Below are 27,762 nucleotides of genomic sequence, written 5' to 3' on the forward strand. Positions count from 1 at the left end.
CCTCCCTCCTAAAATGCAGTCAACTCTGCACCTATAAAAAGAAGGTATATCACTATGTGCAGATATAGGATGCCCAAAACATATTGGCTAAAAAAATATGAAGAACCCATTGTTCATTATGTGTGTATGTACATAGAGTGGGAGTGTGTACATATATGTGGTGGCTGGTTGGTGTGTGCGTGTGGAGAAATGGGAATGTATGACAGGGTGGGAGACTGGTATAGCGTGTGTGTGGTGAGAGGAGGGAGCACGTTTATGAGGGAGTGTTGTGGGGAAGGCAGGACAAATGTGTGAAGAGTTATGAGGTGAGGGCAGTGTGCGCGCCGGGGTGTGGACAGAGAAGCTGTGTGAGATGGAGTGGGGAGAGGAGGAATGTTTCCCGGGAGAGATCTGCCTGTCTGTTGTGGGGATCAAATATATGGAGATGTGTATGTTCAGAGAAGAGCATGAGGGAAGGACAGATGTCATGTGGGAAGTGAGGAGATGAGTGTATAGAAAAATCTGTTAAAACAAATACCAATATTAGCCTTTATAAATATATTTTTTACCTTACGATTGTTACAATAGGTGGGCTATAATTTTAAATCATTGTTACTAGGGGAAAACCCCCACTGAACACTATGTTCATGTAATCACTTCTGGATTTACTAGGATCTCAAAAGATGGACATCTTCAGTCACTGAATCTCTGCAGTCAAATAAACATGTTTTTAAGCCATATATCCTTTTATATCCTGATGTAAAATGGCTGCTGTAAAACCGAAACACTCACTTTACAGTGTTATTCCTGCAGTTAAACACTTTTAGCTGAAAGGAACTTAAAAAGAGAGGAAAAACATGGCTAAACTCCATTTCAGGATTTCCTAACATTTTATAGTAAGTTAATATTTACTTATACCTATTTAGCCTCCTAACATTTGCCTTGTAGAAAACATGCAAAAATTGAGTACATTAAAAGTACATACTATGATATAAAACTTAGATAAAATAATAGATTTTTTTTTAGTGACATGGAAGTCTGAGAAAAGATATGTATCTTAATTACAATGAGATTTTTTATACATGTCAGAAAAAAGACTAGAATTTTTAAAATATTTTATTTGTATACATGTATTTGATAACTTCAAATTTAGAACACTTAGAACCAGCACGAGTAAAGAGAACTATTATTCAATGATAAAGATTTGAAACGGGGGAATGGATACTGTAACTGGTTCATATTAACCTCCCCATGCGATTTATATCTGTATCTTATACAGTGAAAAATTCTAATTTACACAGCTCTCTAATTGTAGTATTTTTCTAACACCCTATTTTGTAGTCTCAGGATACTTTTCAATTAAATTGATCCCGATGTTTAGAGATGAAAACCAAGAAATTAGCACTGTAAAGCTGAATCACTAAGAATATCGAATTCACATTTCTTCCCATTAATATAAATAAGGAACCATTTACAGTAAACACAAAAACTATTCACATCATTAGTATTAACAGTTGACATTTTTACTGAACATTTCTGGTGTTAGCCAGGCTCTGAAATAAACATCCGAACGTGCAATTTCACATTTAAGGACCTCGATGAGAAGTGTCACAAGTTCACGTTTTTCACAAGTGGTGATGACGCCACGATGACAGCTTGCACTGAGCACCCGGGTCTAAGCCTTTACCTGGCATTTTAGCACGCTGGCATGGCTCACTCGCACGGCTCAGGGTGCTGGGTTTCACTGCTCCATGAATATGCAGGCCTGGCTTCCCCCCCAGAAAACAAGACTTCACTAAGAGACACCTATAGGACAGCACAGAGACAAAGCTGTTATCTAGGTCTGCACTGCAGCTCCGCTTCCTGGGCTCAGAAGTGCCCCTCCAGGCCCAACTGCAGGAGCGCGGCCTCGGCCTCCTCCTCCTCCTCCTTGGCCTCCTCCTCTCGGATTCGCACCAGCAACTGAAAGAGGTTGGGGGCCGGCCCTTCCGCAGCCCCGGTCAGCCACAGCTGCCTTCGAATGGCCCCACTGTGGTTGGCTCCGGCAATGACCTGCTCCAGGCGGGCCTGGTTCACGTTATCTTTATCTATGGCCCCCTTCTCCACCACCTTCTGCAGCAGAGGCTCCAGACGAATGACATAAGCCGATAACTTTTCTCCCGGATTCTGGTAAGTGTTCAGAAATCTGACCTGCGCGTCCCTAGAACTCTCGACGCTCCCGAACACCTGCTCCAGTGCCTTCAGGCATTCGGCCGTAGTTATGGCGGGGTTGTTAGTCTTGAGGATGCGGATGACATCAGCGGCGGGGCCTCTAAGACTCTCCATCAGCCGCCGCCTCTTTTCTATATCAGACACCTGCCACTCCTCTATGACCTCATTAGTGTGCTCCAGCCAGGAATCAAAGGTCTCCTCCCCGGGCCCCGGGATGTCCTTCCCCGAGAACAGCGTCAGCTTCTTGTACCATATGGACTCAACAAGAGGCTGAATAACATTATCCAAAATATAGTTTAGCATCTCTGCTGGCATATCTGAGCCTGGGGGCGGAGCGGGGTTCTGAAACCCAAGGACACGGGCAACATCTTGCACGGTCCACCCCTCTCTCGCTAGGAAGAGGTGCAGCCTTTCTAAAAATTCAGCATCGGATGTCGGTGGCTTAAAGACCACTTTCCAGACCCCCCCTTTTCCCGACATCTCCCTGGGGATGGCCGCGTAATCCACGGCGCCAGTGAGCTCTAACAAGGCTGCTTTCGCGTTCTCTTCCCTCCAGAACATCCTCCCAAGCACTCGATAGGGCACCTGGGGCATCGCAGCCTGGAGGGTGTCTTCGATTTCAGCCTCATCACAGTTCACTGGGATCCCCCAGACCAGCAGGGCTCTCTGGGAGTTCACATCCATCCCCCTGCACCAGTCTTCCAACAGGGTCATCGCCATTTTCCCAACTATCACGGGCCCAACTCTACGAATACGGATTAGCTGGCTCCCTGTGCTCTAGGGCTGAGGACAACAGCAGACACCCCCAAATATGCCCGAGGGAGGCAAGCTGCACGCAACCACAATTAACAAACGGCACCAGAGTCCCGCCGTAGTCCTTTCGCTGCCCCCAAGACAGTCGGCCGGCCGAGTCCTCGTAGCGAAGCCTCGGGAAGGCTCAGTCACCCAGTCACGCGGCCGCGGCCATCTTGCGTCTCCGGTGGGGGTCGGCGGCCGGGGACCGCGGCCAGGGGCTCGCGGCGCAGGAGGCTCGGCGCGACGGCGGGTGGCGAAGGAAGGAGCCGCGGGGCTGCGAGGCCGCCGGGGTGGGGGCGTGGCCGCCGCCTCCGCCGCCTCCGCCGCCGGGGCGCTGGGCTGTCGCGGCTCCTGGGGTCGAGCCGGCGTTCGCGGTCGGAGCCGGGCCTTCGGCAGGCGGAGGAGCAGCTGTCAGCAGGCGAGGGCTGTGCCGCTCCTGGAGGGGGACACTGTCCGTCCTGAGGTCGCAGCAGCGGCGGCAGGGTTAGTCCGCGAGCAGCTTCTTCGCGGGTGCAGGGAGCCCTCTGGGAGGCGAGGACGGCCGACGACCGAAGGCAGGCGGTGGAGGCGCGGGCTGCGGCGGGCGGGCGGGTTGCGACGGGCCGGCTGACCGCGGCTGCCGGTGGTCCTCCCGCAGCCGCCGGCGGAGTTACTGCCGCAGTGAAGGGAGGGGCCGGTCTAGCGAGCGGCGTCCGCGCGCCCCGCCCCCGAGGCCCACTCAGCGCCAATGTAGTCATGGCAACGGTAGCCCAGGCGACGCGAGACCCGCCGGCTCCGGCGGCCCGGAGTTCCAGCGGTTGCCATGGTGACAGCCGGGGCTGGGAGCACAGGCCTCTCTGACGGCGCATTTCTTTTCCCGTATTTTTCAGATGTGCTGTTGTTTTACAAAGCACGGTGTTTAAGATTATAATAAAGGGTATTTAAGATGATACTGTTGAAAATGCGTCCGTCATGACAGGCGTGTCCAGTCTCGTGGCGGGCTCAACGCGAAAACACCCTCTTCAGCCACATGGCTTTCTCATGCCACCTGATCGCATTCTCCACCCTCCGTATTTCATCCCGGTGAAACTAAAATGTTGCAAGTGTGTCATTTACATGTTTTTGCGTGAGACAGTGAATTGAGATCTCTAAAATTTTGTAAAACTACCTGTATTCAGTAATCTTTGTAGCCAGGCAAACGCTAGTGTGTTAATTTCTCCTGTCCTGGCATCATTGACAATGGGCTGATAAAACAGAATCCTTATGGTTCAAAAATGTCCAGTAATCCCCTGCAAGCAAAACAAGGCCTACTTACGTCAATCCCCTAAAGAACACAGCATTCAACTCTGAATTTTTACAACCTTATTTAATAAAAGGTTTAAAGATACAGAAGAACATTCAAAAGTAAATAAGTTACATAGGTACATTACAATCACATCAGCAAGATTTTCTTTAGTGTATTAATTTTTTTTATAAAAAGCACACAAAAAATAAAATCTTCAGTCTGATCTATCACAACTGTACAGCAAAAGAGGTAATATTTATATATATATACACTATTTTAATATGTAACAGTCTTTTTAAAAAAGGGTGCCACAGGCAGCAAACACACAAAAGGCAGTGTCTGATCATTTTTTCAAAATAAAAGGAATATACTTATTTATATGCTATTAAAATATTTATACAATAATTACAGACTGTCAAGGCTGTTCCTGTGCTGTTCCCTCCAACAAGGCCTTCAACTGAGAGACAAATGAGGAAAAGGTGAAACAGCTGCAAATTATTAGAGGCCAATAGTAACACAGAGAAATATGTGGAGGACATACAATTGTTTTATAAAAATATGCATACTTCCTGTAAACCTAAGGAGTTAGGCTTGCCAGTCTGGTAATAAATACCATCCAAGAAAAGTGAGCCCCAGTGAAAACCTTTAAACGGTTGGGGCTTGAGTATGTGTTGTACTCCTCCTTCATCTTAACCTCTGGCACACGAGAAGAAAGAGGTTAGGTCACTGAGGCAGTTAAATATAGGGGATCCCTTTAGACATAAGCAGCACACGACCTCTGTGCCAGGGGTGGAGGTGGGGTGGCAGAGGGACGGGTGTGTACCTTAGCCGCGAGAGGGGGCTGCTGAAGGCATGGAGGACAGTTCTGAAGCGCTGCCTCCTTGGGTGGGTACGAGACCTCAGAAATGGTCTGGAATACAGGCACTAGGTTAGTTTCATGCCCTTGCTGAGTGCAGAGGGAGGCCGGGAGATGGCTGTGTGAGATGGTGTGAGAGGGCATTATAAAGCTGGAGGTGTTTGTCATTTAACTTCTTAAAGCGAAGAGCTTTGAATAGAAGAAAAAAACAACAAAAGATGAGCCCGATGTGTTCACAGGGAGAAAGCACCATAAAAGATATACCTACGCCGACTTCTATGGTGGCACCTACATAACTGGCAGGTCACGTGCCACAACTGTATCTGCGCTCTAAACGTTTTAACTTTCACACTGCATTCTAGATATACGTCTATCCTGGAGCATGAACCCCTCTTTCTAAAACACCACATCTAGTGGGATTAATAGAGAGGTACCACCTTGATTTTCTCCACCTACATTCACCTGGTCTGGTCTCCATGAGTTTAGGAAAGGAGCATCACTCTAGACAAAGGAGGTTTCTGTTACATGTCCATAGAGGGGCCTGAAACTAAATACAATTTAAATAGAAGAAACCTTGGGAAACAAGTAGCACTTTGGGGCAAAGCTGCGAAGGCACTCATGTTACGCAAGTGATTTAGAAGAAAGCCTAAATTTGCTACCCTCCTGTTTCTGGAGGGTATACCAGATTTTTGCAATCTTGGGTTACTGAGCTTGTAGAAGCTTATGGAGGAAATTAACTGGGAAGCTGGAAATCTAGGTGTTCAGGAGTCTGGGGGGAGAATTTTGTTGTTCCCATAGCTGGGGTCTTGTAGAAGCATATTAATGTATAAATGCTGAAAAATACCTGATAATGCATAGTTTAGAAACGAAACTCTCCCCACTCCCAGCTACCAACATGAGTAGCAGAATGCTTTTTAACTCCTTCCTAACATGTTGACATGCCGTATATTTGCATTCACTTAGAACTTCTTTTATACAAGTTGAGTAACAAGATCAGAAAAATAACTCAGCCCTCCTGTGGGAATGGCAAGCGAAGGGGCCTCCAGAACCTTCTAGCCCTTTCACTAGTGACTCCTTGCCAAATATGGCTTCTTCAAGCCAGAAGCAAACCAATATTCTGGCTTCCAGCCAATCCCCTCAGGCAATTTGAAAGTATAGCCCGAGAAGAGGTAGCAACAAGAACTGTCTTTGATCTCCCTTGCTCCTGCTAGCCTCTGTGTGATACCTCCCACCTTTTCACCCTCTTTCAGCAGCTACTATCATTCCTATTGGCAAGAGCTTCCAGAGCAATGAGGTGAGGGACCTTGGTCTTGGGAATGGAGGGGGGGGGGGGCGGATGCCAAGAAGGTGCCTTGTTTTGGGATAAATGCACTTGGGCCTCTGGAAAGCATGAGGCCCCTGGTCCCTGAGAGGATGTTAAAAATTAAATATTAAGAATAAATAAATAGCTCCCAAATGACACAAGTCAAGGAATGAAGGCTCCTGTCCAATCTGGTTAGGAGACCTCCCCCTCCCAGGGAAGGATCCAGAAATCTCCAGCATGCAGGACTGGGGGCTGGGCTGTGGATATCAGCACTAGATCAGGTGGGGTGGGGTTAGGTGGCAGCTGCCAAGGGCAAGACAAGAGGCAGGCAGGAAACTTGCACCAAGGAGGGGCAGGCAGGGCTTAGGCTAAGCTCCCTTAGCAGTCTCTAGGGCCCAAAGGTATTTGGCAAAAAGGTGGGAAGCAGAAGAGCCAAGGCTTATCAAAAGTTCCCTCAGGCCTAGCCCTGCAGCTTCCAATCTTCACAGTCCCCTTTCCTCCAGCAGGCTGAGAGCTTCGACAGGAACATTGGCCTTCCCCCAAACATATGAGAAAACTTTCCAGCCCCAGCAGGCTGCTTGCAAGTAGCAAAGGGATGGGTACTTGTCCTCAGTCTCTCTGCCTCCAGGCATTCTGGTAGCTTCACTCCCAGGGAGGAAGAGGCCTCTCTGAGGACAGGATCACTGGAGCCACTTAGGCCTGGACAAAGTCGTGCAGGGGTCAGCACAGGTGCCAGGCTGAGCTCCCCCTGAGCCGGCGACCATACTCCCTTTTTCCAAGGCTTAGGACAGGGCATTTGAGGTCCTCTGGAGAGGAGTGATAATGCTACAACAGGGTGCGCTTGTGCTTGGCTCTCCGCGGTGCCCAAGGGGCGCAGGGGGGACAGAGGAAGGGAAGAGACTGCGCAGCAGCAGGGGTCCCCGTGAGGCGGCGGCAGCTGGAGCCCTGCCAGAGGGACTCTCACAGTTCCAGGAAAGCGGGAGGACAACTTCCGACAGACCAAATGCACAGAGAACTGGATCCTGCAGCCCTTAACACTGCTCCTGGGCCTTTATAAATAACAGAGCCGTTTGTTTTGTCTTGTTTTTCAGATTAAAGTCCACGGGATCTCTCCTCTCCCCCTCTGTAAGTCCGGCGCGCTGCGGGCTTCGGCAGGGCAGGTGCGGGGCGAGCCGGCGCCCGGAGGAGGGGCGGGTCCTGGGGTCCCCGCCGCGCCGGCGCGTCAGCCCCTCTCGCCCGCGCCCTCCGTGGGCCGCGGGGAGGCGGCCGAGGTGGCGGCGGCGGCCGCGGCCTCTCTCTCCCGCTGCCGCAGCGCGGCCGCCTTCTTCTCCTGCTCCGCGTGGCTCTTCATGTGGGCGCTGCGGCTCTTCACCTTGTAGAACACCCTGCGGCCGGGCGAGGGGGGCTCCAGTGAGAGGCCTGTCCCCACCCCTCTGGGCCACCAGGCTGGTGTGTGTGTGTGTGTGTGTGTGTGTGTGTGTGTGTGTTTTGGGGGGGCCACCAGGCTGGTGTGTGTGTGTGTTTTGGGGGGCCACCAGGCTGGTGTGTGTGTGTGTCTTTTGGGGGGTCACCAGGCTAGTGTGTGTGTGTGTGCATGTGCATGTGTGCATGTGTTGGGGGGTGGGGGGTCCCAGACCCTTCCTGACTTGGCCGGTGCCACCCGGCCTACCCCCACCCTCCAACAAGGGGAGAGATGAGCTCCTCATTCAGTGTCACCATCCCTCTTCCAGAAGCTGCCCAGTGACATGACTGCCCTGTCAACCCTCTGAGCCAATCAGAAGACAAGGCAAAAGCTCAGCCGACCTCTTCCTCCTCCACCAACCTCTGCCCGGTGCCAACCCCGCCACCCTGCTAGGTCCCCCTGGAGACACCTCTTACCTGCCACACTTTTTACAAGGGAAAGTGTTCTCCTGATTCTGGGTCTTGTTAAATGGCTCTGGTTTTTTCTTCTTCTCCGCAAAAGGCAGTGCCCTTCGTGGCTTTCCTGGCCCCTCCCTTGGCTTCTCTGAGGCCTGGCCACCAGCGGACCCAGGGGCGTTGGACTCATGACTTCGGAGAATGAGGATGTCATTGGCCTGGAGAGAATCAAACAAGGAGACGTTGAGAGATTTGGGGAAGACGGGATCCTGAATTCTGGAATTTTGGGAGAACAGAGGACTCCTAAAGGTCATATACTCCTGCCAAATGGTCCCCTAGCATTCTCCTGAATCCTTCCAGTGACAAGGCACTCACTGCCTTTTCAGCAACCCATTCCATCTTTGGCCAATTCTATCTTTACCAAGTTGCTGGTACAGAAATTCTGTGGGACAGCCCTAGCTGCCTTAGGACTTCTCAGTGTATCTGACAAGACTTGGTGTTTCAATGAATGATACAAGTGTTCATGTTTTCAGTCATTTAGTCCATTTATGACTTTATTCCATAAACGTGTGTTGCACAGGTGCTGGGGATACAGAGGTGACAGATAGGAGCCCCTGCCCCCAGAGAGCCTGCAGTCTAGAGGAAGGGACAGATGTGCAGGCATCTAGTTCATGACAATGTGAGCCACCACGGGAAATGCCAGGCATATCCCAGAGAGCAGAGGACACCTTGTGCTGGCCTGGAAAAGTGCTGCTCAGGGGCATGTACTCAGGGGTTAGGGGAGCCCCAGACGGCCATTAGAAGTCATATGTATGTACATTATGTCGATCCTACAGAAAAGTGTTGACAGAACTCTATCAAGCCTGTATACAGAACACAGCTCTTAGAGGAGCATAGCCAAGGCTCAAAGGGAAGCAAGCAGCTATGTGTCTGCAGCTGGGGGGGGGGGGGGTTGCCTGCAAGCATAAGTGTGCAACACTAAAATAAAAGACTCTCATAGTAGTTCCCCCCAACAGACCCTTCCCATCCCTACCCTCTCTTGGGGGACCCCTCCCTGACAAGGAACAGCTCTGGCTGGTATGTACTGTTTCTTGGCCTGTGATGGGGTAGAAAAAGTGCTACACTAAGAGAATCTGGGATGGAACCTCAGGCAAGTCACTTAGTACCTCTGAACCCAGTTTCCTCCATCTGCAAAGTAGGGGTTAACAATTTATGGGGTTATTGTGAGGAATTAATGAGATCATGGACAGGAGAGCACTTTGCAGAGAACATGGTGAGGGGCTATTATTGTTACTCCTATGATATCAGCTCACTTTCAGACATTGTCAGGGACACAGCTCTCTTAGGGGAGCCCTGCCTGAGCTACAATTCATGAATGCTTCCCCAGTGTCCCACATACCTTCTGATTTTCATAAAACCTCGCTCCCTGAGTCTCAGAAACAAAAGCAGTAGAGTGTAAAATTTAACAGCGGACTCTGGAGTCAGGCTGCCTACTAGCTGTCTGATGTTGGGCCTCGATTTCCTCATGTGTGAAGTGGGGATAATGGCAGAACCTACCACGTAGGGTTAAATGAGTTAATAGCATAAGGCACTGCGTACATTTCCTGCTATGATGATCATCCTCACAGTCATGTTTGTGCTCTGCCCTCCCTCCCACTCAACTTAGGCCCAGCTCCAGCCCTTCTCCTGGCCCTGGGCTCCCAGGGGAGGTCACACTTACCGACTCATTGGCCTGTAGTGTCTGTGTGGCTTTGACAGCCGCTGCCCGCCGGCTTCGCTCTCGCCCCTCTTCCTGCTCCCCCTTGTCCTGGATCTCTGGCACCTCCTCCTCCCCCTCCTTCCTGGTCTCCTTTACTTCCCTCTTGGGCTCCAGCCTCTCTTCACTTGGGGACTCTCTTCTGGGAGCAGGAACCCTGGGGAACTTCTGGGAAGTCTATGGGGGGCAAGAACAAGGGCAGTGAGCCTAGAGCTCAGTCATGCTGCCATAGTGCAGGGATTCTGACCCAGCCGGGGGCTCACTTGTCCCTGCTAGTCCTGGCCTGGCCTCTGTGCTGTGACTCTACACCCTCCCTCACCTCGTCTGCCTGGCAAAGAAGACTGAGCCTTGAGCTCTGGGAACCTTCAGGATGAGACTGAGCACTTGAAATAGAGCCAGGGCAGGGAGGAAGCATGCCAGTTCCCCCCCACAGGCCACCTGTATTCCTGGATGGGTTCAAGAGACATGTCCTTGGGCAAGGTGGTCTAGTGGAGCCAGGCAGCAGCTTGAGCTCCATTCTAAACTATCTTGTAACACTTTCTGTATCTCCATCCCCTTCCCGTCTGCAGAATGGGGACCAAACCACTCCCTGTCTTAGAACAGCATGTCACCAAGTGTGGACTTGTAACCTCAGGATGACTTTAGGTGGATATACGAAAACAGAATTAAATAACATTCTCTTTTCAATTCTCTTTCAATCCTGATTTTGTTAAGGACAAAGTCTCGAACTGATGTTAATGTGTCTTTTATACTTCTCTAGACTTAAAGAGAGGTCAGAGCCCAGTTTCAGAGCCTTGGCAGGTAATAGTATCTAGCTAGAATTTAATAACATTGTTTGACTTTCATACACTATATTTATTTTTACGAGTACCTTCTACTGCGAGCAATACTGGTTTTCTATTTATGATTGTGATATAAAGCTTCCCTTTAGAGTAAAACATGAGTTAATTTAAAAAATATTGAGTAATAGCACAAGCGGTATGTGGAAATGACAAAAATAGTAATGGCAAAACATGGCAGGATGCAGAAATAACAGAACTCATAAAGGTGACACAAGAATGGCTAAAGTTTGGGAAACTGTTAGAGGTCTGCTACCAAGGGACAATAAATTGATGCTGGTGCAAATAGTGTGGGAAATTTCCCCCAAGTTCTGCATCAACACAAGGATTATTACTATGATACTGGCCAACAGAGAGGGGAACCCTAAGGTCCCTGGACAGTGCCCAGGAGATCAACTTGGGGCGGTCAGGGACACTGCCTTCCTCTCCGGGCGCCTCAGGCTCCCAGCTCAGCCCTGGACCCAGCCCAGCCCAGGCTCTCAGCAGCTGAGGATGGGAAGGGAATCACCTTAATATCCACTTCAACCTCTTCCTGGGCCGACTTATCGTCACTTGTATCCACATCCCCAAAGGTGAGCGTCCCATTGCGGCCAATTTTCACCTGCTTCTTGTAGGTGTAGTAGAACTCCACACACTGGGCCACGGTCTTGGTCTGGATCTGGTTTGAAGCCAAAACTGAGGTCAGAGTCTAGTTCAGCTCACCTGCCTGGGGATACTCTAGCCTTTCTCATGTCTCCCCTTAAGCTTAGCAAACACTAAACTCAATTAACCCCCAAAATATAAGCATTTCTCTAACACCTGCTCTGTACAGACCACTGACCCATTCAATTAACCAAAGCTTCAGCACTACTTTTTTAAAAACCTAAAAAGGTGAATATGCAGCCAGTGAGGGGATTTGAATATGGATTACATGATAGTATTATTTATCAGTTTAAGTTTCTTTGACGATAATGCTTCTGTGGTTTTATAGGGGAATATCCTTGTTTTTAGGAAATATTTGGGTCAAGTGTCATGGTGTCTGTAACTTACTTTTAATTATTAATTAAAACAGAGACAGAGAAGAGGTGCATGTTTAAGTTTATATACAGACAGAAAGCAAATGTGGCAAATGTTAACAACGGGTAAATCTAAGTGAGGGGTATATGGGTGTTCATTATACTATTCTTTCAATTTTTCTGTAATTTTGAAATTTTTCAAAATAAAAAGTTAAAGGGAAAAAAGTCTGGCCCTGGCAGGTGTAGCTCAGTTGGTTGGAGCGTCATCCTGTACACCAAAAAGTGGCGGGTCTGATTCCCAGTCAGGGCCCACACCCAGGTTGCAGGTTTGATCCCCAGTCGGGTTGAGTGTGGGAGGCACGCAATCGATGTATCACTCTCACATCAATGTTTCTCTCTCCCTTCCTCTCTCTCCCTCCCTCTCTCTAAGATCAATAAAAAAAATAAAAAGAAAAGATTCTTTTTTTTAAAAAAAAGAGAAGAGTCTGGGCACCCTCCACATTCAAAGCCAGGATAGACCTTGTAACATAGACTCCCTTCATCAATGTGGACAACATTTCATTCCTCTCCAGGGGGCAGTGACTGACAAGTGAGGATAGAGAAATGTCAAATTATCAAAGGAGACTAATAATAAGAAAGCCCTGGAAACCTGAAGAGGAAGCAGGAAGCCCGAAGCAGGAAGCCTTCTTCCTAACTCTGCCACTAAATAGCTGGGTGGCCTTAGACAAGTATCTTCATGTGTAAATAGTGAGTGGGGTAAGACTAGATGATCTCCAAGGGCCTCCCAAGCTCTGAAATCCTATTTCACAAATGTATTTGGCCACTGGATTTAGTTTCTGGACTACTTTCCCCCACACAGAAGACACTGTCAGAGGCTGTTTTCTCTGACTCTCCCCACTCCCGCAGACTCCCAGACTGCTCAGCCAACTGCTGGCAGCGCTGAGGTCCTGTCCACAGAGCCCAAGGGGTCAGTGAGGGTCCTCTGGGCCTGAGGACAAACAGACATGCTCTATCTCAAAGGAATGGCCAAATCACAAATTTAATAATTAGATCCCATTTGCACTTTTACTGTCAATTCGCTCTGATCATCTGTTTGACTGACTAATGGTCTGTTCTTTTCATTAAGGCATTAGGGGCGCTTCAGTGAATTTCACGGGCATGCGCTTCCTGGAAATACTGCCCCATCAGGAGCCCAGCAAATGTCTGTCCTCACAACAGGGCCCTTGTAGGAGAATTCATCAGCCCTTTGTCTAGTCACCAGAGCCATCCTTGGCACAATCTACCATCCCAGGAGGAGAGCGCACTCACTCTCCCACAGCCTGGATTTTGCCAGACAGAGCTGGTGGGAAGATGCAAGGCCTCAGATTAGCAAAGCACTTGAGTCCCCTAGAAGAACATAGGGAGAGGACAAGATAAATCTAGGACAACTAGGCTCGGGCCTCCTCTACCTGGTCAGTTGAGTTACTGGAAAGAAGCCCTGGGTGTGACAAGTGGGCAGAGGCCCCCACCCAGGTCAGTTACACAGTCACTTGTTGGCTCTCAGTTTCCCTTATCTTAGGGTGACCTCTCCTCCCACAAACTAATTGTGGCCTTCAAAGTACTCCAGCCCCCTGGGGGACGGCTCACTCACCTCCGCTCAGCCCTCCCCCTCTTCTTGCTCTCCCCCAGGCAAGTCACTATTTTAAGTTTGGTGCCACTGAGCCTGATGTCCACTCAGGCCTCCCTCTGGATTAAGACCCCAGGGTGTGGCCACACTACCCTAAGGTGAGGGGAGGTGGCTTAGAATCAAGGGGGGAAAGTCCTGATCTTTTCCTCTTCTTGTTTTGTTTAGAAAATTGTCTCTGAGGCTACTTAGTGCACTGAACTAAGTGCTTTTTAAGAGAGCTTGGTATGCGACTGCAGGCCCCCATGGCAGAGGGAGCCCCAAATCCTGCAGGCAGCTCTTGCCCTCAAATGCCCCTGAAACAGAGCCCCAGCTCACCAGCTTCTGCACCAGGAAGAAATCCTTCTTGTAGATGGCAATGCCCTTGTTGAACAGCTTCCTCTCAGACATCTTCCACTGGTCGGAGCCTGTGGGGCAAACAGGGAGCCGGGTAGTGAGGTGGGAGGGACTGTGAGCATTGCGGGGGCAGTTCTGACCAGCAGACAAGTGTGAGGTCATCCATCCATGGTCAGAGCTGGCTCCACAACCTGCTTCTGCACTTACTAGCCCTGTCACTTAGCCTCTGAACCTCACGCTCCTCACTTGTGAAATGGGAACTAATAACAGAAGCCACCTTTGCAGTCAGTCGTGCAGGCGAAGTGAGATCATGCATGTGAAATGCTTGGTGCTCTGCCTGGCACAGACGACATGGACCACTCAGCAGGGATCAATAACAGTGGCTGCTATGATTGTGCCCAGTTGGGCAATGTCCCTCTTAAAGCACAGGGCCCAGAATGTCCCTCTTAAAGCATAGGGCCCAGAATGGGACATGGCACTCCAGGGGTTGTCTAAGTCCCAGGTACCTGATGCCAGTTTGGACGGCACTCCTTGGGATCCTGTCCCTTGTACTGTCCTGGGTTTCTCTGCCTGGATGGGCTCCCACCTACCAGTGTCCTTCTCACTTCCTCTCCAGGGCACAGTAAGCCCCTTGAGAGCTACGCCAGCTTTGGTGTCAGTGCCTTCACTCTGGCTCTTAGCTTATCCACCCCCACCTCCCCACCCAGGGCTGTGACTCAGCACTAACTGGGCCCCACTGATGGGAGACCCCTTGAGGCTCCAGGCCCTATACCCACCCCCCAGCCAGGCCCACCTGTGTAGTGATAAGTTGCCAGCGGGTGGTTGTGGGGCCTCAGGGGCTTCTTTAGTAGCAGCTTATTCAGCGTTTCCTGAAAGGAAAGTGAAGAAAAGTTCAGGGCCCTGGCAGGGGTTTCAGTGGGCAAAATTTAGAGGGCCTCCTCAGGCAGCCACAGATGGAGAGACAAGGCCCTCAGTGCAGCTCTGTCCGAGGGTGGGGACCCAGTGACCTGGAATCAGGGAATGGGGTGGACAGCACAACCCTGTGCTGCAAAGTCTGGTTCCCTTGGGCTGAGCCCCTCCAACCCCCAACTTGACTGGACCCTCCAGCCTGTCTCAAATCAGCCTGCCAGCCTCCCTGAGGGTCCCTCCCTCCACTGGGGACAGTGTCTCACCAGGATGTCTCCCCTGGATTCATGCAGACAGTGCAGGGCCAGCTCCTGGTTGGTGCCAGCTCCAGGGAAAATGCTGGAACAGGCAGCTGTGAGCAGGTCTTCCACTGCATTGTGGGAGCGAGGGAGGGAGAGAGCATGGGGAGGGAGGAGAGGAAATCACTTTCAGGGCTGGGCTGCGCTGGGTGAGGCTAGGACTAGCCCACCCACCTATCCAAAACCCCTCTTAGCTTGCTGGATCCCATCCCCTCTCACCTTGCCTCTGCTTCTCCCGGCTGCTCTCTAAGTTCTCCCATGGCTGCCACACCAAGTCGGCCTTGTGGGGGTCTGCAGCTGCCAGGGCACGGTCCCTCAATGACGGGATTTCAGCTTGGAACCGGGAGCCTACGTTGATCCGTCTGCAGGGGTGGAAAGGGCAGAGAGTGAGGCCTTACCTGGTGGGGATGGAGAATCTGACTTTCTCCCTGGGGATGGGAGAAGATGCAGAGGGCAGACAGCAGAGGCTGAACATGGCAAGGCCTCAGCTGGGTATAAGGGAATCTGGCTTCTGCGAGGAGGTGCCTGACAGGTGGCACTAAGCACTGCCAGAAAGGCAAGGCCCAGATGTAGGAAAGGGAAGAAGGAGCTCCAGGTTTATGCACAGGGAAGGAGTCTCTCGGACCACCCTTCTAATTCTCAGAGGCAAATGCAAACCAAGCTGGTCCCTCTTCCTTTCCCTGGGACTTCCACACAGAAGCAGGGTGGGGAAAGTAAAGCCCAGGGCCGACTGGACTGCAGAAGCCCAGTGAGGCCTGCTCAGCCCTCTGCAGGCCCCGTAGAGCCCTCCTCTGCTTGCGGGGCCTTCCTGAAAGCCCTGGACCCCACTTGGCCACCCTCACACCACAGGCCAGAGGCAGGGCTACACTTACGGCTCAATGCTCACTGGGGTGGCTTCCCCCATCACAGAGAGGACAGGCGGGGTGACTTCAGCACTATCTATGGGACAAAAGGCAGGTTGGTCAATGGCACCCTCCTCCCTTCAGCAAAGCCTTCCCTCTCCAACCCCAGATGGCTGCTCTACATGGACGATTACCACAGTGGTAACTCACAGAGGTTCACATTTGTAAACCCTGAGTCTTGGCTCCCATCCTGCAATAGTGATGATTAACTGTGATTTTATCAAATATGTGGGTGTCCACTTTTCACGCCGACTAGAAGGGGCTCCTACTACCTACCTCCTAAGGTTAATGTGAAGATTGAATGAAATCAAGCACAAAGCCCAGACCCAGGAGTTCCCACACTACAGGTTAACTCCAACATTAAACTGTGGTTGTACTAGTAGAGGCTGAAAGTTTCAGCACTAGAGAGGTGGTGAAGGAGATCAGTGTTTCATAATTGTCTTCTCACTTCTTTGTTGAGTTCTCTGCCTCAATTTCTCCTGAGCTAATCTTCTTAATGCCTCACATGATCAAGACACTCCCTTGCTACAAAAATAAAATCTTTGCTAACTCCTCTCTGCAGTGTGAGATAAATAAAAACTTGCACTCCCGCCCAGGTCAGTGCAGCTCAGGGTCTTGGTTCAATTCCCAGTCAAGGGGACGTACCTGGGTTGCAGGTTTGATCCCCACCCCAGTCAGGGTGCACGCAGCAGGCAACCAGTTGATGTCTCTCTCTCACATCCATGTTTCTCTCTCCACTACCACCTCCCACCCTCCACCCCCAGTCTATCCCTCCTTTCCACTCTCTCTAAAAAAAATCAGTGGAAAAAATATCCTCAGGTGAGATTAACAAAACACAACAACCAAACAACAACAAAAAACCACACTCCTCATCTCTACCTCCCACCACACTCTTGCCTGAACCTTGGATCCTAGCAGACTGGTTACCCATGGCCCATCATCACTTTCCCTGCATAGTCTTACGTCCAGGCCTTTGCCCCACTCATTTCCTCCGCTGAGTGTGTCCTTCCTGCCCCCTTCACAGTTAAGCTCAGTTCTAGCCCCACCCTCTCCTGAATGCTTCCCTCCCTACCCCAGGCTAGCAGCCTCTGCAGGTATCAGAGCTGTGTCTGAATCACTCACTGACTGCTGATCTCACACTGCAGGGAACCTCTGCTTTTCTGTCTCCCAGACCTCCATGTCAACTCCCTAATGATCCCGTATACTCCTTAGAACAGACCGTGGTGTCCCCACACATTATTGGCCTCATAGGACCCAATTCAAGGCTTTACACCCAAGTGTTTGATAAATATTCATGCATAGACAGACTTTTTCTTTGCTGCCAATCTGGTCTCTACAGTGAATTCTTTCTGCACAACCCAGGCAGGGAGAGAAACTTTGAATCATGGAGTGGAAGTGGGAGGGCAGAAGGCCAGCCAGCCCAGGTGAGCCATTTCTCATCCACAGACACCAGGGGGCACCAGAGAGCTAAGCCATGGGTGAGGTCAGGCTCACAGGTTAATCTGGTGATGGCACTGCCTCACCTGGGTCTACCTCTGGCGGTCTTTACTCCCACTTAATCCTATCTCCACCCTAAGAGATAGTATTATCTCATTTTTCAGAGGAAATGGATCCTTTTTTGGAGTGGGCAACATTTTTCAGCAATTCACCACCCACGCAGGCCAAAATGACCCAAGAAAAAGGATCTGCCACGTAATATTAAGAACAAACATGACACATCAGGCATGACGTTAAGTGCTGTACATATGTGAATGCATCTGAACCTCAGCACAACCCTGTGAGGTAGCTATGAGGGTGGACCATAGCAAACTATTTGTGGATCTAAAAACAGTTGATTATTGGCAATTACATCATCAACCAAACACTACTAATATTCTCATCTAAACACTGGAGAAACAGATGCCCAGGGAGTTTCAATGGCTTGCACAAGAAATGTAATAGTAAATGTGGTGCAATTGGGATTTGAATCCAGGCAGTAGGGCTGACACCCCTCCCCCACCCTCATATGTTCTTGAACCAAGACAACTTCCTCCTCTCTCTCTCAGAAAAGAGAAAGTGGAGCCTTTCCTCACAGCATTCCAGCCCAGTCCCAAGCAGCCCCATAAAATGAGTCTCCTCCCAGCCCACTGCCTTCCCTCTCCGCATGGACGCTAAAGCAAGGGTTACTCACTAGACCGGAGCAGGGTTCGATGGGCACTCTTTGGCGTGATGGGAGGAGGGGCTGGGATGCTGCTCGTTGACATGATGGCATTGAAATAGAGGCCGGAGCCTTCCCGCACAGGGCTGAGGATGGGAGGTGGTGTATAGGGGGGCAGCTCAAAGCTCCGTTCAGAGGGATGGTCTGCCAGGCGGACAGGAGAGCGCAGGTGGCTCTGGTATGGGGTGATGTTGGAGTAGACCGGAGGGGCGATAAAAGTGCCCGCCTTGGTGGGGATGATCAGGGGCTCAGGCCGAGGCCGCTGCTTTGGTTTCCGCACCGAAGGTTCCCCCTCCAACTTGATATTCATATCTTCAGCCTGGAGAAGGAAACAACCAAAGATGGCTCAGCCTCCTATGTCCTAGGAAACTGAAGTCTTGACCACTGCTTGCTGGTCTCACCTTTGGAACTTAGTCTGCCAACCACACCCATCAAGGCAAGCCTGAGCCCGGCCAGTGTGGCTCCGAGGTTGAGCATTGACCTACGATCCAGGAGATCCAGGTTCTATTCCTGTCAGGGCACATGCCCAGGTTTCAGGCTCTATCCCCAGCAGGGGGCATGCAGGAGGCAGCCAATCAATGACTCTCATCACTGATATTTCTATCTCTCTCTCCCTCTCCCTTCCTCTCTCTGAAATCAATAAAAATATATTTAAAACAAATTAACAAAAACACAAAAAACAAGGCAAGCCTGTGACAGGTGGCAGGTCCAAAGCCCTTCTTATTGCCTCCTCTAGAGTAGTGACCAGCAAACTGTTTCTGTCAAGGGCCAAACAGTAAATTTAGGCTGTATGGACCACATGTGGCCTGTGTTATATATTTTTCTTCCCCAGTCCTCCTACCCCCATTTTCAAAAATAATCCTTTAAAAATATAAAAACCATTCTTACGTCTGAATTTGGGCCACAGCCCGTAGTTCCTGCTGTAAAGTATGTTATAGGGCAGAGGACTATAGTAGTTAAGGGCCCAGGCTCTGGAGCTGGATTGCTTGGATGGGATCTACATCCTTTACTTACCACTTAAAATAAATAACTTAACTCTCTGTGTATCATCATTTTTAACATGGGTATAAGTGCCTACGTAATGGGGCAGCTATGAGGACTAAGAGAATTAATACATGGAAACCACTGAGAGCAGACCTGGTACATAGTAACTGCTCAATAAATCCTGGCTGCTATCACTACTTAAACTCTAGGTTCTGCATTAGATGGAAGCCCCTAATGTGTGACAAGACCTGAACTGGGCATGGGACCCATGTCCAACAAAATGAACGGGACAGTCCTGTCCTCAAAGAACTTTTGTTCTCACAGTATTAGTCCTACTATCAAAGGCTAGCCCACTCATGCTGTCAAAAGTTAGCCCTCCTGGCTTACACTTCTCCCTGTTTGGTATGCCTCATGGGTCTCCATATAAAATAGAAGGCAGGGCTGTAAGTAAGAGGCCTATGGGGGTAGCCACCTCCCGCTCATCTCCCTAGGTGCACAGTCTGCCTGCCAACAGGTGAAGTTGGCCATGTTGACTGGGAGGGCCTGGGAGCAACAGGCTTTTCCCCTTCCCAGGTTCCCACTCTCACAAGACCTTCCAGTGGAGGGCCCTGACTGCCCATGAGGCCTTGGCCATGTCCTTTAGTCACCTGTGCCTTCTCTGCTCTTCTGCAGACTCCTACACAATGATACTGCTCATTCTTCTTCCCTTAGAGAAACAATATGATTGAACAGAAAAAAAATGCAGCAGAGCCAAAGGCCCCTAAACTTGCTAGATAAGAAATCCAGCCTGAACTAAGACAGCTGCAATGATTTGTAATTTTAAAATAAGGGAAATGGATTTAAACTACTCTGAATACTTGAAAGGAGGGACGTCCTTATGTATGATGTACTTTAGATACAAACCAAAGTATTTACAGTTGCAACAATATGATGTTGGGGATTTGCTTCCAAAAAATCCAGTGGCAGGGAGAAGTGGAGGTACAAATGAAAGAAGGTCAACTATATTCTGATGGCTAAATATTGGGGTTCATTATACCATTCTCTATACTTCTGTGCAAGATTGAAAATGTCTGTACTACAAAGACAAATAACTGAATAACTAAATAACAGGAAATAAACCTCCCCCAAAACTCTGGTGTAGGGAAAGTACCCACGGACAGAGATTCCGGAGTTCCAAATTCCAGGGCTAGTTCTGCCATTACTCTGCAGGATGACCTTAGGTTTGCCTTTACTGAATCTATTTCCTCATCTTTGAAATGAGTGTGTTGAGCTGTGTAGTTGCTCAGACTTTCTGCCCATCCTCAGGACAAGTTTGCCAGGCTTCCAGCCTCCACCACAAACTTTCTCCCAACTAGAAAATAAGACCCTAGAGAGCAGAGTCTATGCTGCTCATAATCTTGGGGCCCCTGTTCTTGTTACAGAGGACAGGCATTTAGGCCAGCTTTCCAGCTGAGAATAAATGAAAACTCTGTACTCTATATAAAAACCACATTTCTGAAGGTATCAGAGAGAGCAAATAAGTTGGCAAAAAAATTTTAAAAAGCCAAGATCCAGGAAAAGAAGGAAAGTTAAAGAGGTGGACCAGCATTTGGAGTTGTTTTCTCTAGAGTGGATGCTGTGACTGGAAGAGGCAACTGAGAAGCTGAGAAATTGAGTAGAAGCTTTTAATAAATTCAAGGAGCTAGCAGAATAAAACATGGAGTTTAGGGCTTGTCAAGGAAGCAGAGCCTGGTAAATTCCCTGGATGTGGACTGGAACTCCAAAGGGCTATACCCTCAGAATAGAGGTGAATGAGATATAGACTAGTCTTCACATGGAATAATGCCCAGCTTCAAATCATCTCATCTCTACCACAATTTAATCTCTGGTTAAATTGAAGTAATCCAGGATAGCTGGTGCTCTTTGCTACCTGCCAGATGCAAAGATAAATTCTCTCTGGAAGAGGAAAACATCATCCAGAGTCTTTAATTACCTCAATAACTTTTCATATATAATGTCTGACATTCAATAAAAACAAACAAATATATAAGAAAGCAAGATGTGATTTAAACACAAGAAATAACAAATAATAGATAAAGACCTATAGGAATCCCATTAATCGAGTTATAAGAAATGAACTTGGTTGGGAATTTCAACAAAGAACTAGAAACTCTAAAAATGAACCAAATGTAAATCTGATAACTGAAAAACTAAATATAACTCAATGAATGGGCTTAATAACACATTAAACCTAGCTAAAGAGAATTGGTAAACTGGAAGATAGATCAAACTAAAAAAAAAAGAAAAAGAAAATAGAAAAATATAGAAAAGTGCATGACAGACAAAATAGGAGATATGGTGAAAAGCTCTAACAAATGTGAAACTGGAGTCCCAGTAGAAGAAGAGAGAGAAAATGGGGCAAAAGAAATATCGAAGAAGCACTACAAACTCTAAACAGGATAATTACAAGAAAACCACATTTAGGTATAACAGCAAAACTGCTGAAAATGAATGACAAAAAAAAAATCTTAAAAGCCTTATGTTCAAAGGAGCAACAATATAGCTTACAGCGATTTCTCAACACTGTAACTACAATGGAAGCCTGAGGACAATAGAATGATATCTTTATCTTTTTTTAAAACGTGTTTTTATTGATTTTAAAAAGAGGAGAAGGGAGAGGGAAAGAGAGAGAGAAACATCAATGTGAGCGGAAAACATCAACTGGCTGCCTCCCACACGCACCGCGACTCAACCAGGGATCAAGCCAGCAACCTGGGCATGTGCCCTGACCAGGAATCGAACCAGCAGTCTTTCATTGCACTGGACAGTGCTCAACCAACTGAACCACACTGGCCAGGCTAGAATGATATCTTTAAATTTGCCAAAAGAAAATAACTACCAACACAGAATTTTCTACCTAGCAAAGTTGTCTTTCAAAAATGAAGATGAAATAAAACATATTCAGACAATCAAAGAGTAATAAAATTCATCGCTAACAGACTCACACTACAGGAAATGCTAAGGATGTTCTTCAGGCAGTACATAAATGATCTGAGATAGGGGCCTGGTGATATGAGAAGAAATAAAAGCAACAAAAACAGTAAATATCTGAGTAAATCTAAAATGAATAAATGAACAAAACAAAGCAATAATGTTATAACATCCTGTCAGTGTTAAAATATATATAGAGAAAAAATACATGCCAGTAATTGTACCAGTTAGGGATTGGGGGAAATGGAGTTAGATGTGTTTTAAAAACTTCACATTGTCCAGGAAGACATAAAATAATAACTTACATTAGATTTCAGTAAGCCAAGAATACATATTTCAATCTCTAGTAGTAGCCCTTCTCAACCAGAGAAAATCCCTAATATTATAAGGCATTCACTGTATGTAATGAGTTAACATCTCTCCTATACATCTAGAATTGTACTAGCTATGTACCACCTCCAGAGAACTGAGAAAACAGGCACTCGAATCCCTTACTATAGGGCTTAATTCTCTCATAGAAATCCAGGTAAGAAAGGCTGCTAGGGTAATCACTAAGAGAGTGATAAATAAGTATATAACTAATGAGTTAAGGATGAAGGGAAATGAAATTACAGACCCAATCACACCAAAGGGGAAAAAAGGAGTGGTGGTGAAAGAAACAGAAAAGGCAGGATGGGATAAATAGAAAGCAAACAGATGGTAGATTCAAAACCGAGTACATCAGTAATTACATTAAATGTAAACTGTAATCCAGGTTACTAAAACAGATAATAACAAACACCAATTATATGACACTTGAAAGATACACCTTAAGTAGAAGGATACAGAAAGGCGGAAAGTAAAAAGATGGAAGAGATACACAACCCCCGACACTAACCAAAAGAGAGCTAGCCTGGCCCGGTGAGCGTCATCCTGTGCACCAGGAGGTCATGGGTTCAATCCCTGGTCAGGGCACAGCCTGGGTTGTGGGCTCAGTTCTCAGCAGGAGGCGTGCAGGAGGCAGCCTATGATGTTTCTCTTTCATTGATATTTCTCTCCCTCTCCCTTCCTCTCCCTCTAAAAATCAATAAAAACATATATTTTTTTAAAAAAGAAAGCTAAATATTTGGAAAAGTAGACTTTAAAAGGCAAAAAGATTACTGAAGATAAAAAGAAACATTTCATAGTGATAAAGTGTCTAATCTAGTTCTAAATGAACATGCAACTAATAACATCACATCAAAATGTATAAAACATACCAACAGAACTAAAAGAAGAAATGGACAAAACCTCAATCTTAGCAGAAGATTTCAACATGCACGTTTGTACCGATAGAACAAGCAAGTATCGCTACGTCCCAGTGCCTAGCACAGGGCCTGACCCATATTAGAAGCCCAATCAAAATTTGGTGACCTGAAATGAAAGAGATTCGCACATCGTACATTTTCCTAGACAGTCCCAATTTCAAGTATAAAACCGTCTCATCATCTCCCATAGCGCACTTATACAGTTTGGTCTGGAAAATAGAAATGGTATCCCCATGGGTTGCTTGAATGGCTCCTACAGTCACACTGTCTTTTCCCCATAGGGTACCAGGTCCCCAGGAGCACTCAGGTACTGGAGGTGTTTGCATGGGGAGCCTCTCATACCTGAGCTGAGGCATCAGTCCCGGGGACACGGGTGGACCGCCTGCGGGTAACAATGACCGACGGCTTGTGTTCAGTAGGGTTGTGTTCAGGACCCTTCCCATCCTCGTCAACACCTCCAGCTTGGGCTGCCTCAGTTGGGTCCACAGTCCGCACAGGCACAGACACTGGGATAATGAGAGGCACCATCCCGCTGTCCTCTCGTGCTCGCTTGGCAGCTAAGGCAGGCTCAGAAAACTCCACCCCACACTTTGTAGTTGAAGCCAACACACTTTTCCGCTTCTCCTCAGAGCCACTGGCATCCTGGAGAAGGGAAAGGAGGGGGAATGGAGGTGAGATTCAGAAGGTAAGTCCCGATTTGCTGGTCTAGGCCCCCTAGCCCCATTTGATTCAGGGATTCAAACACCTATGATGGTTCCCATGGTCTTTGATCACCTGGCCTTTCCCTGACCACCTTTCCTCCCACCACAATACTCCCAAATGTTCTCTATAACCTCCTTCCTTCCAGGTTCCCCCATCCTGGCCTAGAGCAGATTCCCAGATGGCCATTTCAGGCCACAGGTGCCTCATAGATGTTTTGCTTAGCCTGCAGTGAGTGACATGTGAAAAAGTATCTAAATATTCAAAACATATCTCTGTAAAGGAAAGTAAGCAAGGAACCTGTGGCAAGCTAAGGATGGTCTTTGTATCTATTTCCCCCTTGGCAACCGGCAGGAGTCAAGTCAAATTCTGCAGCCTCCTACATATCAGCTTGGCCCCACAGGCATTGGGGGTTGAGACCTCAAGTGAAAGAAAGGGAAAGTACTAGCTTTGGAGTCAGCCACTAGGCTTCTAGGCTAGCTTTATGACCTTGGGAAATCCCACTTGAGGCTCAGTTTCTTTAGCAGTAAAACCGGATAAATGAGAGCATCCCTCTGCTAGGGTTTAATGACAGGGTTCAGTAGGGTTGTGTTCAGGACCCTTCCCTTCACATCAAAATGTATAAAACATATACTGGCAGAACTAAAATAAGAAATGGACAAAACCTCAATCTCGTGTAAGAGACTCTAAGTACAATATAGGTGCTCACACTCTGTTCATTCTTCCCCACAGTTGTCTTTTCCTTTAAATCAACTTTACTGCAGTATACTTTATACAACAAAATGCATCTATTTCTAATTATAGTTGGATGCATTTTGACAAGTATAATCACCTGTGTAATGACTACTACATTATTGTCTTTCAGCATACTGGATCTGGAAATCATTTCACCTCCCACTACTCCCAGTCCTTCAAGTCCCAAATGAAGTAGCCAACTCATGATGGTATATTGCGCTTCCTGCTCGCAACCCCTCAGAACTCTTTGCATGCATGGAGATTCTCTGCATGCTCAGAGTTCAGAATTCCGAAATGTATGGCTTCTTTCAGTTCCTTCAATGAAGTGAGAAAAGAGCCCTTGTGGACCTGGAGTCACTTGCTCTCCCCGCACACAACTAACCCCACCCTCTGCCAGATCTGGCCACTCTTACCTTTGCGTTCTGCAGTGAGGCTAGCTCCGATGCCTTCTGGGCCAGGGTCAGCAAATTGGCCTCCTGGGACGCCCGGCGTCTCCTCCTAGTGCTCTGGATCACCCCACCCCGTAGCACCTGCCCACAGTCCCCTGTGCCCACTGCCCGCATGCCCTCCTCGCTGCCCATGGCGGGAGCCTCTCGCTCCCGACCATTGGGTGCCAGTCTCTCCCCATCAGGCAGCAACTGTGACTCCCTCAGCTCCAGCGGGTATCCCAGAGCTTCAGGATGCGGCTGTCCCAGGGGACCAGGTGGTGGCTGCTGCGGGGGCCAGTGATGTAGAAACAGGTTGGTGGCAGGCTCCTGCCCAGGCTGGGTGCCAGCCCCATCCAGGGCAGCGGAAGGCAGGACGCCCTCCTTGGAGAGGCGTCGGGAGCGGCGGGGGAAGGCGATCTGGGCCTGAGGTAGCACAGGCTGCGAGGCTGACTCCTGCAGGAGGGCCTTGCGCAGTTCTGGGTTCATATCAGGATTGGGGGGGAAAGGGTAGGGCACCATGCCGTGGTGAGCCAGGTGGGACTGCCCCAGTGGCCCGGCCGGCTGCAGACCGAAGTCCTGGGGCTGCTGAGAGGGTGGCTGCTGCATGGGATAAAAGTTCTCAAAGAGCTGCATCTGGGGCAGGGCTGCCTGTTGCTGCTGCTGCTGCTGCTGCTGCTTCTGCAGTGGGTAGGCGGCCACGGGGTTGGGGGGCGGTGGGCCCTGCCGGAAGACCTGCCGGTTCACCTGGTGGCCAAACGCCAGCTGGAAGGGCTGCAGAGGCAGAGTTTGGTTTGGGGGCTTTTTGGCCACATGGAACGAGTTCAGGGGTGCTTGGGGCCGCCCCACCTCCTGCTGTACCTTCTGTGGCATCATTGGCCGCACAGTGTTTCCGTAGCGGTCCAGCTGCGGCCCCCCTCCTTTCTCCCGCTTCAGTGCCTCGGGGTGGTTATAGTAGGCAGAGACCCCCATGCCAGGATGGGGGCTCCCCTTGTGTCCACTGTAGACAGGCAGGCAGTTCCATGTTGAGTGGGGCGGAGGCTGGCCCGGCTGCTGCTGCCAACCACTGTCACTGACACTCCCACCCCCTCCCCTCTCAGGGCCCCGCCCGGGGGCCATCACAGAGTTGGGCCACTTGACGGGGCCCACCTGCTGGGACAACATAGTAGAGGTCCGCTCAGACCCATATACCACAGAGTTCAGCAGGGCCAGGCTGTTGGAGAGCTCCACAGGCTGGGAGGCAGGGGCAGCCCCTGTGGGACCCTCGTGCCCAAAGTAAGGCTCCTCCTTCACTCTGGTGGACTGTGGAGGGGCTGGGGGCTGTTGTGGGGCCTGCAGGGATGGGGGCTGCTCCTTGGGAGCTGCTTCCTGGTCCCCAAAGAGGCAACGCTTCCGCTTGTTCTGACCCTTGGGCTGGGCCTGGAGGTTCATGGTGTGGCCAACTGGGCCCCGGCAGTGAGACCTACTTTACCAGTTGCCCATCCCCTGGGGGAAGGTGTTGGAAGTCCCCCCTCCAGTCCAAGAGTCAGTGGGAGCTGAACAGGAGCAGAAAAAAGTACTGGGTGATGCAGTCAGGTACAGGGAGAAAGAACTGCTGGTTGTTCCTTCTTCACAGAGACACTCTTGATCTTGTCTGCTCTTCCCAGTTCATGATGCTCCACAGGGTCCTGGAACCTGCAGACAAAAGCACAGTAACAGGGTCAGCCACAGTCTCCCAGGATGCCCCAGGGGGCAGCACTAGTGCAAAGGAGGGGCCTCTAAGGCCCTGCGCTCCATTTGGTGTAATTTGTGAACCGCACAAAGGTGTCTGCCAACGGGGCACATGGGGCTGTGATCCAGCCTGAGCTCCTGCGGTCAAGCTGGGCAAAGGAGCGACAAAGACCATGCCAGCTTCCTTCTTCCTCTTAAGCCAGGCCTCAGTCCACTAGGCAGCCAAGCCTGGTCCTCTCACATCTGTCTAGGCAGTAACCTCCCCACCAGATCCAGAAGGAGCTTTATTCAGCCAATGCCTCGTCTGATGCTCCAAGCACATCTCAGACACAAAAAGTGGAGACAACAGGGGTCATTCCCAACTGTGCCACCCCAGGGTCAGGAGCCCACCAGGTCCTTGCAGAGTCCAGGGCCCAGGGCTAGGATGACGTCCTTTGCACAGAGGCTTGCAGGTGAGGCCTCAGAAGGGTGTGTATCGTCCTAGCCCCACCCCTGGGAGGAGCTGCTGGATGGGACTGTGGCTGCCAGAGTCTTCTCCAAACTAGCACAGAAACCTGTTTTGCAGCCCCGTCTGCCTGGAGGCAGGATGCTGCCTGGTAGCTGGTCAGCAGTGCTTACCCACCCTCCTCCACTGCCAAAGAGTTCCTGGCATCCCGAGCAAAGGAGATGATACTGAAGGAGTACAGATTGCTAGAACTTAGGTCTGAATGGTTTCTCTATGGCATGGCGTGACTAAGTGCTTCTGTGTTTGTTTTCTAACTTGATTAAAAAACCCCACAAAAAACAGGTTGCTCT

At 49.3% G+C, this 27,762-nt stretch overlaps 2 protein-coding genes across 8 annotated transcripts in view; both read right to left on the reverse strand.

The window, feature by feature from the left end:
* Nucleotides 1–1,848: 1,848 nt before the first annotated feature.
* PNMA1 (PNMA family member 1) lies at nucleotides 1,849–2,910 on the reverse strand (the record flags this gene model as incomplete). The annotated part of the gene is made up of 1 exon (XM_081127524.1): nucleotides 1,849–2,910. One exon carries the CDS (start codon nucleotides 2,908–2,910, stop codon nucleotides 1,849–1,851), a length of 1,062 nt encoding a protein of 353 aa, XP_080983650.1.
* A 1,408-nt stretch (nucleotides 2,911–4,318) lies between these two features.
* The window catches only part of MIDEAS (mitotic deacetylase associated SANT domain protein), a 103,971-nt gene continuing 80,527 nt past the window's right edge, over nucleotides 4,319–27,762 (reverse strand). For 4 of the 7 annotated variants that reach the window (XM_081134590.1, XM_081134589.1, XM_081134591.1 and 1 more), the window contains 12 exons: nucleotides 25,246–26,931; nucleotides 23,741–24,040; nucleotides 18,132–18,477; nucleotides 15,932–15,998; nucleotides 15,279–15,421; nucleotides 15,027–15,130; nucleotides 14,648–14,723; nucleotides 13,837–13,925; nucleotides 11,369–11,518; nucleotides 9,986–10,198; nucleotides 8,287–8,483; nucleotides 4,319–7,793 (listed from right to left, as the gene is read on the reverse strand). In XM_081134590.1, coding sequence (XP_080990716.1) covers nucleotides 7,631–7,793; nucleotides 8,287–8,483; nucleotides 9,986–10,198; nucleotides 11,369–11,518; nucleotides 13,837–13,925; nucleotides 14,648–14,723; nucleotides 15,027–15,130; nucleotides 15,279–15,421; nucleotides 15,932–15,998; nucleotides 18,132–18,477; nucleotides 23,741–24,040; nucleotides 25,246–26,688 — 3,291 coding nt within the window. In that variant the 5' untranslated portion in view covers nucleotides 26,689–26,931 and the 3' untranslated portion in view covers nucleotides 4,319–7,630. The remainder of the gene's footprint in view (nucleotides 7,794–8,286; nucleotides 8,484–9,985; nucleotides 10,199–11,368; nucleotides 11,519–13,836; nucleotides 13,926–14,647; nucleotides 14,724–15,026; nucleotides 15,131–15,278; nucleotides 15,422–15,931; nucleotides 15,999–18,131; nucleotides 18,478–23,740; nucleotides 24,041–25,245; nucleotides 26,932–27,762) is intronic. The other 3 variants (XM_081134593.1, XM_081134595.1, XM_081134594.1) reach the window with 3 other exon arrangements.

The sequence above is a fragment of the Miniopterus schreibersii genome (genome assembly GCF_964146895.1).
Source record: "Miniopterus schreibersii genome assembly, chromosome: 1".
NCBI classification, from domain to species: Eukaryota; Metazoa; Chordata; class Mammalia; order Chiroptera; family Miniopteridae; genus Miniopterus; species Miniopterus schreibersii.